The 11,401-nt window shown below is 40.2% G+C and overlaps 1 protein-coding gene across 2 annotated transcripts in view; it reads right to left on the minus strand.

Annotated features, from left to right (window-relative positions):
- The window catches only part of myo1ea (myosin IEa), a 48,602-nt gene that overhangs the window by 20,383 nt on the left and 16,818 nt on the right, over positions 1 to 11,401 (minus strand). For both annotated transcript variants that reach the window (XM_071488472.1, XM_071488471.1), the window contains exons 3-9: positions 10,852 to 10,941; positions 9,790 to 9,884; positions 5,919 to 6,006; positions 4,018 to 4,107; positions 2,727 to 2,858; positions 2,278 to 2,412; positions 1,855 to 1,987 (exon numbers count right to left, since the gene is read on the minus strand). In XM_071488472.1, coding sequence (XP_071344573.1) covers positions 1,855 to 1,987; positions 2,278 to 2,412; positions 2,727 to 2,858; positions 4,018 to 4,107; positions 5,919 to 6,006; positions 9,790 to 9,884; positions 10,852 to 10,941 — 763 coding nt within the window. The remainder of the gene's footprint in view (positions 1 to 1,854; positions 1,988 to 2,277; positions 2,413 to 2,726; positions 2,859 to 4,017; positions 4,108 to 5,918; positions 6,007 to 9,789; positions 9,885 to 10,851; positions 10,942 to 11,401) is intronic.

The raw sequence follows: 11,401 nt of genomic DNA on the forward strand, positions 1-11,401 counted from the left end.
GAACACGCAAATGCATAATAGGCTATAAATGCAAGGTTCTCAAACAGAGTCATTTTGAAACTAAGATTTACAGGGAATGTTTAGACTCAGTTTATACCCATTGAGAAGTCGTTTAAAAACATTCATGCCAACAAATCCAAAATGTTTTCCTCCTCAAACAGTCATTTACTAAGTACGAAAAATCTCTGTCAGGATCAAGTTGCCTCATGTCCCAACCAGTCTAATAATATCCAAATCATTAGGACAAATGCCTCAATGCTTCTTTCAACAAGAGATGACGCACTGACTGATTCTTGCTGAGTGTGAGTTGATATTTATGTGAACTTGGCTGGCATAGATTTGTATGGAAAGCCGAGGTACGAGTGTGCAGTTAAAGCACACAGGAAGTGAAGGGAACAGGAAAGGCAGAGATTATGAAGTGCTGCTGTTTCGTCTGCACAGAACAGACCAAGGCTTTGTACACTGCATCGTACAGATACAGCATGAGAAGGAAGGAGGAAGGGAAAAAAGGGGGAGAAGAATAAAATGAGGCAGGAGAAGGCGAGAGGAAAGGGGACAGAAGGAGAAGTATTTTTCCAAGTAATTTTAGTCTCTGACGAAATATGCCCAGACCTTCAATAATAGCGTTTTATTTTCTGGTAATCTAGCATGGTCTTGGATTACTCCAGACAGTTGGCTGCAGCCCTGCATTAACACAATAAAACTTTAGGGAGTGAAAGTGGTAAGAGAAAAAATATCCTCCAAAACCAACCAGAGAAGGGCAGTTCAGGACACTGAGGAGAGGGGAGACATTCAGAGATAGAAGAATGCAATGGGAAGAAGAGATTTACCGCATCCCAGACTCAACCTGAAGATCAGCACCATCATCTTTGGCCTCAGTCATAACCACACAACTGTGTCTATGTCATCGTAGCCATGCCAGCAACGTGACTTTATGGCTGGCGATAGTGGTCATCCACCACTTTGGTCCAGGTTGAAATATCTCAGAAACTTTCACTTATGCTTACTCAAAATTTGGTGCTAGCATTCATGGTCCCCAGAGGAAGAGCTGTGTAATAACTGTGATTTCCTTACTTTTTCTCCAGGACCATCATCAGGTCAAATTTATACTTAGTGCTAATTAGCAACTGTTAGCTCGCCGGTACACTAAAATAAGATGGTGAAGAAGGGTGCTGACATTTAGCTCAAAGTACAGCCTCACAGAGTCACTAGCATGGCTGTAATCTCTTAGTCTGGTTGTAACATGCATTTATGTTAGCATGGTAGCGTTAGCTTTCATCTCAGGGCAGCTGTACCCAGAGTCCACACCCACCATGTGAGTTACAGCCACTAACATGGCTGTGCATGCAGACTTTTAGTGTTTTAATTCAAATTTGATACTCATATTCATATTCATTTGAATTCTTTATATTCCTTTAAAATTGCTTCCTGCCAATGACTTGAGACATTTCTCTCACAGTCTGATTAGCTTTAACACAACATACTATCCACACCACTGTTTTGAAGCGGAGTGAAACATTGTTGGAGAGTTGACCATTAAATAGCAGTTCAGTCCCTTTTCCAACCACACGCACAGTTAACTGATAGTGTATTTTTTTTTTTTTTTTTTTTGTCTGGGACAATAGTTAATAATTGCCAAAACAAATTAGAATGTGCCAGGATAAAACCTGAAGGTCTGTTTTATTCGCCTCCCTTAGCTAAATGTTAACAGCAGACTAAAAATATCCCAAGTTCATTTTCATAAAAGTTTTTATGTGAGCTTTCGTCGACCCGTTTTAGTGTGAACCACATTAAGCACAAAACAAAGCACTGTTAAGATCTCTTGTGAACAAGCCCTGGTGTGAGACTACTTACACTCCTCACTCTCCACAGCAGCGTAGTTGCCTGATTCCCTGAAGGTGATATTTCCCAGGTGCAGGACTCCAGCCACAATCTGAAGCACCATGCCACGGTCTTCCGCTGAGATGCCAATCACATCCATGGCATGCTGGGAAAAGCAAAGGGAAGAAAAATCATGCTAAATCGAGGCCACAGTGTGGGTTTACTCACTCCTGCGGTACCTAGCTCATGTCCTCTAATTACTCCTGTTGCGGTCTGACTGGTAAACAAAAGCAGGAGGAGCTCGTTGGAAAAGAAAACAAAAAAAGGACTTGGTAAGAAGAGAGAGGAATGTGAAGACTGTGAGCCACATGAACGCTGGTATGAGATTCAAAGTCACAAAAACACCAGTGAGAGTGTTAAGTTGATGCCAGTTATAAAGAAGGGATCTGACTGTACCACTGTCTCCTGGAAGTCACTCTTGTCATTGATGTCGTCCACTTTGTAGGAACCAGACTGATTGAGGTAAGTGTAGTAATCCAGGCTTGTGATTCCCAGGCTGCTCTTCTGCTCTCCACTGGCTCCTTCTATCAACTGCAGAGCAAAAATTATTCATGTATAACTGTGTATGCACCAGTTATAGAGATGCCATTACACAAATCCTGTAGTGTAGTGATTTTTATGCATTTTATGTGCTCCATCTGTTTGTGAAGAAAATTGCACTTTGGCAAAACTGAACAGTTCTATCTTTTCCAGAGACCTCAGGCCATGCACAACGAAAACAGATTGGCCGTTCTCCTGCAGCCAAATGGCACATCTAGTCCAATGTGTCCTGAAATTCCCTCACAGACCCTCTCCTTGAGCCAAATGTGTCCCATTCATTCTTGGGCTTGAAAAATAAGTCTCACCTGATAGAATATGTGGAAACTCCTTTCTCCAGGATTCCTCATGACAACACGTGACTTCTCCAGAAGGAAGTTGGAGATTTTCCCTCCGTCTGGTTCGCCACCGGAGCTGAACTGGATCTCAAAGTATTTCCCCTGATGGATCAAAGCATGCTTTTTTTCAGTATTGGAATGGGCTGCAATAATGCTTAAACCCAGAGCTATAAGATCTGAAATACTGGCACCTGACTGCTCTAAGGTTACTGGTGATGTGTGTATGTGTGTGCACACTTGTGATCCTGCTTTTTGTCTTGCTTTCTTCTCCTGACAAGCCCATAATGTAGAATCTGTTCCAGTCAAACTGGGAGCAGAAGTCCAAGTCTGCACAGAGACACTATTTATCCAAAGTCAGTACCTTAAAAGTAGTGATCTCAGGCCATTAGTGACAACCAAAGTATTTTCCCAAAAACGTCATCTAAAAATATCCTAAGCACTGACATAATTCTGCTTTCTATGCTCTACATCAACACTTACCCAATAAACTCAGCTGTAAAAGGTTATTTTTAAAAGGGTGCTTTGCCTTAATTTTGCTGACTGACTTCCTTTATAAGCGGTAAAGGATGTGCCTCAGTGATTCTGTATGTATGTCTTTCTGTGCACTGTGTCCTTACAGCACAGCTCTGGTTAACCAAGACACACATGAGGTTTGCTGCCTCATGCAACGAAACAGAAATCAGAAGAAAAGCTAATACTGTAAATTTTTGTTTTTTCAAAGACTCAGCTTGGATCCAAAGGTACACCACAAAAAAGATGAGTCCTCAAATTATTGTGGGGTAAATAGAAACTACTGCTTGTATCTATCACAGGATTTGCATTGAGAGGGGCGTTATTCAATTTTTTTTTTTTTTTTGTGATTACCCAGAGTCATCCTCACTTACATTGCAAACCCGATTTGGCACACAAAAAACAGGTTCTGTTGGAGGTTTCTTCCTGTTAAAAGGGAGTTTTCCTCCCCCCTGTCGCCAAGTGCTGCTCTTTGTGGAAACTGTTGGGTTTTTCTCTATAACAAAGTAAGGTCTTGACCTTACCCTGTAAAGTGCCTCGAGATAATGTATATTATGATTTGGCGCTATACAAATAAAATTGAATTGAAAAACTGAAAAAAAAAAACAACAACAAAAAAAAACAAGGCTGAAAAAAAGGGGCCTTGGAGGAAGAGATTTAATTTCATATGTTTTCTTCCATTAACAAGAACCATAAATTGAGCTGTGATGTTAGGCATGCTGATTCACAAAAAGTGAAATGAAAGCCTTACAAATCTGCTGGAGTTGTTGTTCCTCACTGTCTTGGCGTTGCCGAAGGCCTCTAGCAGCGGGTTGGACTGCAGGATGATGTCTTTGACGTGCTGCGAGGAGACAGAAGCAATGAGCTGCTAGCTACGTCACAGACGGGCTGTGAAGCAGGTACAGACACCACACACTTCACACCCTCGCTGACAGGCTGGTGTGTGAATCTCTGAAACTTTCCACTCAAATATGAGCATGTGTGTGTACATGGACACACACACACACACACACACACACACACACACACACACACACACACACAGACAAATACACATGCACAGACAGACACACAAAGTCTGGAGGACATTATCTTTCCTGTGAGCCATCTGCATGTCACAAACACATGAGTTTTAAATATGTGCGGCAGACAGAGCTAGTTCCACTCCCATTCCTGTACACAGAAGTTGAGTGGAAATATTTCTTGGAATTTTTTGCGTTACTATACTTAGTACTGTATTAAAGGAAAAACAAGCACTGCCCGTCACACTTACAGCTATTTATAGATATCAATATAGTTCATATTTCTATCATATTGTACACCTCTAAGACAAACCATGCTGAGGTTCATCTTATACTGATGTCTCTTAGATTTTGACTTCAAAACACAAACTGAAAGTAATAGCACATTTTCAGCAAGTTGTTGAAATACATACAGTAATCGAAAAAATTGTACTTTGATTTTTTTTTAATAATTACGTATGAAGATGAATCAATATGATTAGTCTTTGTTAGGATGATAATGATCAAACAGATAAACAGGTATTACTGGCAGGAAGTTATTATCTATTCAAAAATGTTCTCACACAAGTGTGAACACACACTGTCAATACATGGCATAAGAATGCATGTGCTGTACTGAGATACTGCACAGTGTGTGAACCATGTGAATGAAAGTTGGTGCTCAACAGAACCGGACAGGGTAGAAGAGAGGTGAGCATTTTCCACTGTGACAGCCAAAGTTATTTTTATAAATTGCTTTAGAAGTGTGCATTTTTACTGTAAATTACAATTCTGAACAGCCAAAACAGCAATAATGCCGCAGAAGAATAACATATTTTAGTCTAACCAGTCAGGCTACCAGCTCTACTGTTCATTTTAATTTCAATTTGAAGATGATTTCTGATGTTGCCTTGGTGGAAGCGGCTCTGTGTGGATTAAATGTAAAAAAAAAAAAAAATCCCACTGCCATCATGGCGCAGGCATTTCCTCATCAAACTTTAGATCTTTATCGTGCTTAGGAACTGGACATCTGCTGATTTGGGGGGCTGCCAGGTGGCTGAAGGGGGGGGTAAACAAGAGGCTGCTGATGGGCTGATAACAGGGTATAAGGATGAGGGTAATGAGACAAGGATTGGATGTGAGGAGAGGAATAAGTGCAGGAATTAAGTAGCACCAGGCTTTTAGAGGTGTGCTGTGATATTACAAATCATGCTCAATTTGTTAATGATTCTTCAAGCAGGACTGACAAAATATATAACAAATTATTTTGTTATTGATACTTGACTAATCAAATACATTTTAACTACATTTAAAGTATTGTAATATAAATAATATTACAAAACCATCCACAGGCTTCTAGTATGGATGCTAGAAGAAAGTCGCTGACCAAATTTGTCCCTACATAAATTAATTTTGCAAATGTTTTTTCTCTTCTTATACAGTGAATCTGAGCTTCAGCAAATATCAAGTTTTACATACTTAATTTCATTTCAGTTTTACTTCCTTCCTGCTATTTACTATCAGCTCAGAACAAAAAATTTGAGCATAACAGTATAATGTTATATTCAATCTGTGCATGTCAGCATCTCAAATGTTTCATGGATCCTTTACATGCCGTCCTGAGAGAAAAAAAAAAAGCTGCTTGTCTCACCTGTACTCTGGGTCCGCCCCCTGACACTCTAGAGATGTAGCCCATGATATATTTGGCTGCCACAGTCTTCCCTGCTCCGCTCTCTCCACTGAAAAGCAGAACAAATGCAACACATGAGTATATGCTCAGACGTCAAGTTAAGGAAGGCCTGTACACCTGAGTGATTCTTAGGTATTATAGCCTATGGCTGCTACTGTGCCTTTTTTTCTTAAAAAATCAGTCTTATGTCTATGTATCACTGCCACCTGTGTGTGGTCTGATGTCTTACAAATAAAATGCAAAGAAAGGCCTTGGCCCGATAAGATCTGTGGATTAAATAATACCTTAACCATTTCATAAAAAAGAGTCCAGTGTATATCTTAACATTCATGTTCAAAAACTCAAGGGAACCAATATCCTCTGATTATGTTTTTTTGAAGCAGTAAGTGGTTTGTTTACACATTTTTTCTGAACACACAGCACCAAACAGGATGCTTAAAGCAGCTGAATAAGGTAAACATTGTCATGATGATGAGTTTACTTTCGATTTCCAGGTACAACTTATCAAAATATTATATGTACGTATTTGGATGGTGAAAATCCTGCTTTGAATCAAGTCACAACTGTTGATCTTATTCGTAAGAAACGTTTACACTTTTAAACAGGAAAGATAAGTGCAATTTACTAATCTGAAGGTTTATGTATGTGTCAGTGTGTATGTCTGTTTTCAACTACGCAAAGAAACCATCAGTCACACTGAATCTGCTGAATAATCAGGTAAGGTCCCTTCTCCTGACTTTATACATACACACTCCATGTACTGTATGGAACAAAAAGCAACTAGAAGCAAATTTCAACTCAAGAGGCTAGATGAGTGATTGGCTACAGCACATCTGGGCAGATGAATGCTGCAGTAATAAGGACATTTATTCTGTTTTGTCACATTTACAGATTTTTTTCCCATATCTCCCTTCCCTCACCCTACACTTGTCTATTTTCCTCCTTGCCTTTCTCTTTGCCAGGGTCATACTTATTTTGACATATGCGGTTTGGCAGTGGATGACAGTGGAGTCTGTTTTTCTTTCTGTGCCTTAAAGTAGGGTCAGGTTGGTAATGCCTCTGTGAGAAACACAGCTGCAGACTGTTAGAGGCTGCCAGAGGAAGTCATGGGAGACACTCTATTACACAGCAGTCTCTATATGGTTGTAATCCTCCCCCTATATACCTCCTCATTTCTTCCAAATCCTCAGCATTGTCTGGGCTACCTCGCTGCAGAACAACCAAGTAACAAGAGTCAGGGGAACGAATATATGATGAGTTTCAGCATATCAAGTTTTAATGCCAGAAAACCATGTGAGAGCATTGTTTCTGCTCCTGAAAGTTATTCTCTGAAGAGCTATTTTCAGCACAAGTTGCTGGGAGTTTGAGTCCCATTCTGTGTCCCCAGAAGGTCGAGTCTCATTGTTAAGGAGCTCAAGTGCTGAAAGGCATTGTTAACTTCCGCAGAGATTTATTAACCAAACAAGGACATGAGTTAAAAAATGCCATGCAGAGGCAGGGAATTTTAAACATTAACTTTCGTCAGGATCACACACACTAGCCATGAGGAGGATGCACAGTCAACACTTAGCTTTAGTTTCAGTGGTTTTATAACTAATAAGGTGCACTACATTTTCACAGAACTAGTTGATTTTGTATGTACAGTATGTTAAAGTAGACTCTTAAGATCTCTTCTGTGATAATGTGAGAGTGCTTTTTGCCCCACACCTTAAAAACATTAACTTCTTCAAGCTACAGGAACCTTTGTCCATCTGTTTTAAGGCTCAATCTACTGGTCCAAAAGAAGAGGATTGTGTTGGGGAATTGGAAATCTATGTGCACTGTAGAATAGGATTTATATGACATCGTATGATGACACAGGCTTGGTAGCAGAAGTGTTAATTCATGCTGCCCTCACCTCCTTTTATTATCGTTTTACACACATGCTTGAGTTCAGTGTTGACTGGCCTCAGTTTCTCATCTACTGTTTGGTCAAGTCAACAGGAGTCAGACATCTGATTGACACAGTATCTGAACTGCTGAGTGAGCCATTTAAGAGCAGCGCAGTCAATCATCCATTTGCCATGGATATGATGGATGATAGAGCAGATCAATTCAGGCAGGAAATTATAGGTACAATTAAACTAAAAAACGCACATACACTTACCGGTATATATAGAATTGGGCACTGTAAGTAAAACGCTGTGACTAAACCTGTATTCAAAAGGACCTTGACAATCTCTCAATACACATTGTCCTTTTTAAAACTGGTGTTATTATAACATAACCAACTCTGGCACAGCCATGTCTGGAAATGAGCTCATGGGTGATCATTAAAAAAAAACACAGAGAAAAAATAGGAGTCCAGCCAACACTGAATAAACCTGCTTTTTATAGGATTAAGGAGCTGTTGTTTGGGTGACACATGCTGACAGAAAGACTGAAATTTAAGCCTCCTTCGAGGAACACAAAAATGTTTTTTTCTGACAGGACCCTGGTCTTATTTGTGCTGGAAACAGATGTGAGTGGGTTCATTCTCAAATGACAAAAGATTTGGTTGAAACTCTGAAGGATGTCATGGACCTGATGAACTGATAACACCAACTACACGTACTAGCCCCTATTTGTCCTTTAAATATCTGATGGGGATTTCTAGTGACAGTCACATCAGTCACATGCTGTAGTCACCAGATGGAATAAGATAAACTTCTCAATGCAATCAACTTCTTACAGAAAAACCTGTTGAGATTGCACAGAAACTGGGAAAGTCACAATTTCCCAGCAAGTGTAGTCAAAACTGCTCGCGCACTTCATCCAAAATCCCCCTTATGGTTAATTTACACATTTTCTTAATAAATGTGAAAAAGCGCTAACACAGGCCAATACTGACCACACTGCCTGGCCAGCAGTTCACAGCTGCCTTTGTTTGCTGAGACCTGGTTCATCATAAAACCACTTCCATGCTTTTGTTTGCTGATTTAGTCAATCACAAAGTCCACCTCAGTGCCTTTATGTGGGAAACTGAACTGGCAGTTGCTGGCTGTCTAAACAAATGGCAAAAGTGCTGAAGCAGGGGTCATTCGTCACGAGGTAAGCACTATAGTAACCATGCTGCTCAGGTGACTGGACCGTAGCATAAAGCCCCAATCATGACACCACACTTTTCTCTATGCAGCTATGTAGCTCAAAAACATTCGCCAACAAACTCAAACAGGCTGTAAAAGTACTTAAAAATCATCAAATATATAGAGAGAGAGTGATTCTGAACCACAGATCATGCAGGTGTTCTTCCTGTTTTTTTAAACCCGGAAGTTCTTCAAAAATAGCCACTATAACAGCTGCTTTGTTTCCAACTCACATCCTGAGTTAACAGAGGCCAGATCCAGCTGGGAGCTCTGCATTGTTTTTATGGGCATTAGGACATTTTTTTCTTTCTTTGCATTTAACCAAAGCTGAAAATGATATGATGGAAAAACACCAAAGAAACACATCACTCTCAGTCGGTCAGCTGTGCCAAACGATGTGGTGGAACCTGTTAGGTCTGTTTTTCTGTTCCCCTCCCGACTATTATCATGACCTGCACAGTCTCAGCAGCAGTTCAGCTTTATTATAAAATCTCACAGATCACATTGCACAGATTACTATCTCCTGTCTTTGTCTCATTCTCCCTGCACCCCGCGCATTTAGAGATTTGACTCACTGACACAAAAGGGCAAGTGACAAACTTATCATAAGAGCTATCATATTAATTAGAGAACTTCAATAAATGATGTCTCTTCTGCACGCCACTCCATATTTTGGCTGTCACAAGTCATTAGTTCACGATATGTAAAGAAGGCGGAAAGAGTCTTACCTGATGATGACACATTGATTCTCACGATCAATCATCATGTTTCTGTACATGTTATCTGCCAGAGCGTAGATGTGAGGAGGATTCTCATACTGAGCCTGAGAGTCGACAAAAAGAATTTCATTTAAGTCAGTGGTTAAACAGCTTTTGTAAAACTGTGTGGTGGTTGTTAATCTAAAACTAAAGCCTGGAACAACGATAGGTCTGGTGATATTCTATATTTTTCTTATTGTCAACAATTATCATGTAAATAGTCACTAGTGCATCAAATGTGTACTAATCTACCTCTGAAAACAGTCTTGAACAAATGCACAGTTTAATCCTGTTTGGGTAAAGTATTGGTAAAAAGTATTGAGAAAGATTTGAGATTAACACATGGTTGGTTTTGGTCTTTTTATTGTATTTGTTGACAATAGAAATGTAGAATAATTTCTATACGAACTCCACTGACCATGATGACTTATTTACAAGACTGTGTGAAGTCTGCACTGATTTGCACACAATAAGACAGGATACCACAGTCAAATCTGTTGCCCTTCAAAGCAGTAACAAAGTCAGCTCCTTCATGAATGTTCCAAATTATTCTGAACAAACCTGAACTTTTCCTTGTATTTTGAGCTGGTATGCTCTGCAAATCTGAACCCAGTGCACTTATGTACAATGACAATCTGCCAAACTGTTAAATCTGGCATGTGTGATGCTGAGTGTTTTCACAGTCAGTCAGGATTTTGAAAGTCTTAAAGTGTGCTCCTGGCTTAAGCAGACAAGCCCACTCTCAGCAGGCTGGCCAAGAGAAGGCAGATTCGAACAGGCTGTTCTGTGAAGGTGCTGCCAGGCCTTCTCAATGGTTGAGTCAAGTTTCTGACAGCAGTATCTGCGCCAGCCCGCTGGAAAGTTCCCACTGCATCTTACCCAGTTCATTTAAAAGCCTTTGTCCTTCAGACTGTTACCATCTTAAACCCCCAGGCACTTCAATAACACATCAGTGATTCTAAAATGTGTTTATAAATCATATAGCATCATACATACAGTATGTCCTCTAAGAAAAGATGGAATTCTACTTACTGCACCCTGATACATCTCAATTTCCTTTTCCCCAAAGTACGGCATCTGCTTGAAGGGGTTGATGGAGATGAGCACGGGACCGATGTATGTCTGATGACGTTATGAATTAAGGATCATTACTGGAAGTGCAAATATTGCATATGAATCAGAAAACTGTAACTGATTATGTAACTGTATAGGAAAGAAATGACTTAATCTTAGGCTGCCATGACGTCAACAGAGTGTGCAACAGTGCAGCAGTAGAGTATCTGGTGATCAGGCCTGAGCCTAAATAAGTATCCAGTGCTTACAAATAACAGAGAATATACCGGCCATGTAACACTGTGAGGTTTTATGCCCTGAAGCCAAAATGCCGCTCAAGGCAAATAAAGCTGCTATTGTGGGTGGCCTACAGCGACCCACAGCCTTGGCAGGGAGACCTCGCAGTTACAGCTATTTATTGACCCAAATCAAAGGCCTGACTCAGAGCTGTCAAACCTAAAACTGCCAGCATTTACTAAACTTCATAATCCTGAGCACTGCCAGAGCGTGGATGAAGTTTATGTAATGA

This window comes from Trachinotus anak, unplaced genomic scaffold, assembly GCF_046630095.1.
Source record: "Trachinotus anak isolate AG129_WGS33_773 ecotype Australia unplaced genomic scaffold, CSIRO_AGI_Tana_v1 ptg000011l, whole genome shotgun sequence".
Classification (NCBI taxonomy): Eukaryota; Metazoa; Chordata; class Actinopteri; order Carangiformes; family Carangidae; genus Trachinotus; species Trachinotus anak.